This window comes from Austrofundulus limnaeus, unplaced genomic scaffold, assembly GCF_001266775.1.
Source record: "Austrofundulus limnaeus strain Quisiro unplaced genomic scaffold, Austrofundulus_limnaeus-1.0 Scaffold189, whole genome shotgun sequence".
NCBI classification, from domain to species: Eukaryota; Metazoa; Chordata; class Actinopteri; order Cyprinodontiformes; family Rivulidae; genus Austrofundulus; species Austrofundulus limnaeus.
In genome coordinates, this window is record NW_013952591.1 from 996823 (window position 1) to 998731 (window position 1909).

The 1909-nt window shown below is 41.6% G+C and overlaps 1 protein-coding gene across 1 annotated transcript in view; it reads left to right on the top strand.

The window, feature by feature from the left end:
• LOC106524493 (ras and Rab interactor 2) overlaps window positions 1–1909 on the top strand; it is a gene marked incomplete in the record, with an annotated part of 29226 nt that overhangs the window by 15398 nt on the left and 11919 nt on the right. Inside the window, 1 exon segment of the mRNA XM_014018309.1 lies at window positions 1555–1904. Within this exon segment, the coding sequence (XP_013873763.1) occupies window positions 1555–1904 (350 nt within the window).

Here is a 1909-nt window from a genome sequence, read left to right on the forward strand (position 1 = left end):
GACCATAAGTGAATGATTTAGACGTGAAAAAGAAGGATTTAAAAGCATGATATGATACCTTTTTAAGATCAAAATTAAAGTTTTCTGCTCAGAATATTTTTTTTAATTATCATTAAAATAGTGCTTCCAGTAAATGGCTGGCTAAAAGTAGGTCAATGCTTATTGAGCTAGCAAAAAAGCCAACTAAAAAGTAAAAGTAAAACCAAAATCTAAACATACCAAAACAAAAAATAAACTAGCTAAAAGCTATCAGTAATAAATGGCTAGCTAAAAGCTAAAAGTATCAATTTGGTATCTAGAAGCTTAAAAGTAGGTCAGTGCTATTTAACGCAGCAAAAATGTTGCTAAAACTGAAAAGTAGCTGACTAAAAACTGTTCATACCAAATTAATAGCAAATATCTATCTAAAAGAAGCAAATATTTGGCTAAARATGCTAAAAAGCTTGCTAAAAATAGCAAAATCTAGCATAAACATATCAAATCAGAACCCTAACTAAAAGCTAATAGCTAAAAGTATCAAAAGAGTAACTAGAATCTAAAGCAAAAGTAGCTAAAAGTATCAAAATGGTATATAGAAACTTAAATGTAGTGGCTAGCTAAAGGTAGGTCAATGCTATTTAAGGTAGCACAAAAGGAGCTAAAAGTGAAAATTAGCAGTAATAGCTAAAGGCTAAACATACCAAAATACTAGYTAAAAGCTGAAAGTAGTAAACAGCTAAAAATTGCTTTTGCAGCTAAGCTGGAAAGAAAAGTGTTTTGTTAAAAGTTATTAAAAGTATTATAATAATATTATTATATTATATTATATTATAAAGTATTATTAAAAGTATAAAAAACAAAAATATTCCAAAAGCTGTTTGCAAAAGTTTGGACACCCTGAAAGCTTCTCATTCAAACAGTAAAAACTGGATTATTTCCTATGTTTATTAATCTGAGTTTGCAGCAGATTTGTTTTGTTTTACAGAATAAATGTCAGATGAAAGGTTCTGCAGTGATTCAGAGAAGTGATTGTTTTGAGGTGTTTGTTGTGTTTCCTGCTGTCAGCTGGGTTTGATCAAACAGCTGAAGCTGCTCCACCGGCTCTCATGCCTCAGAAATCTGAGACGTGTCTCTTTTTATAGACAGCGTGAGTCAGCTCCGTCCACTCCTCCGAGTGTCCCACAGAAACAGAACCAACTTCAGTTTCTGAGTAAATCCCTGCAGCTAGTTTARGGTTTGTTTTAGAAAACTGAACAAAAGGATCAGAAACACAGAACAGGATCCTGAAACTGCTCAGAGAGGAGCTGCAGGGAACTCCGGAGCAGGAAGTGGGGTGTGGTGGAGCTGGAACTGCCCCCCCCCCCCGTCTCCGTCACTGGGTTGACTCCCTCTGAGTGAGAGTCGGCTCCAGTGGATCTGAGCCGACAGACTGGCTGAGAGGACGGGCGAGACAGAAGGACAAACTTWAAAAAATGTCAGAATTCTTGGTGAGGTTTGATGTTTTAGATGTTGTAGTGGGTCCAGGTTTAGTTTCTGCTGTTTTTGCTGATGTTTGGGAGTTTCTGTGTTTTTCAGCTTTCTGGGACTCGGCTCTGTGCTGTCAGCGGCGCTCCTCCCTCCGGACCCGGCGCCCTCTGAGCCGGACCCTCAGCCCCGAGCGGACTAAGGTCGGGAGGTCACGGCCGTGGGACTGCAGCCTTCACAGCGACAGCGCGCCTCCCACCTTGCAGCTCCACACGGCCCCGCCCTCCTCTCACCTGGAGGGCAGGTTTTCCAGCGGACCCCTGTGTTTCGTGAACCCGCTGTTTCTGCAGACCCACCCCCGCCGCCAAGACGACCTCCCCCCTGAGCCGGAGGAAACGGCTGTGCTGGAACCGCCACCTAAGAGCCGGAACGTGGATCAGATCCAACCCACCTGTAAGTCCCCCCC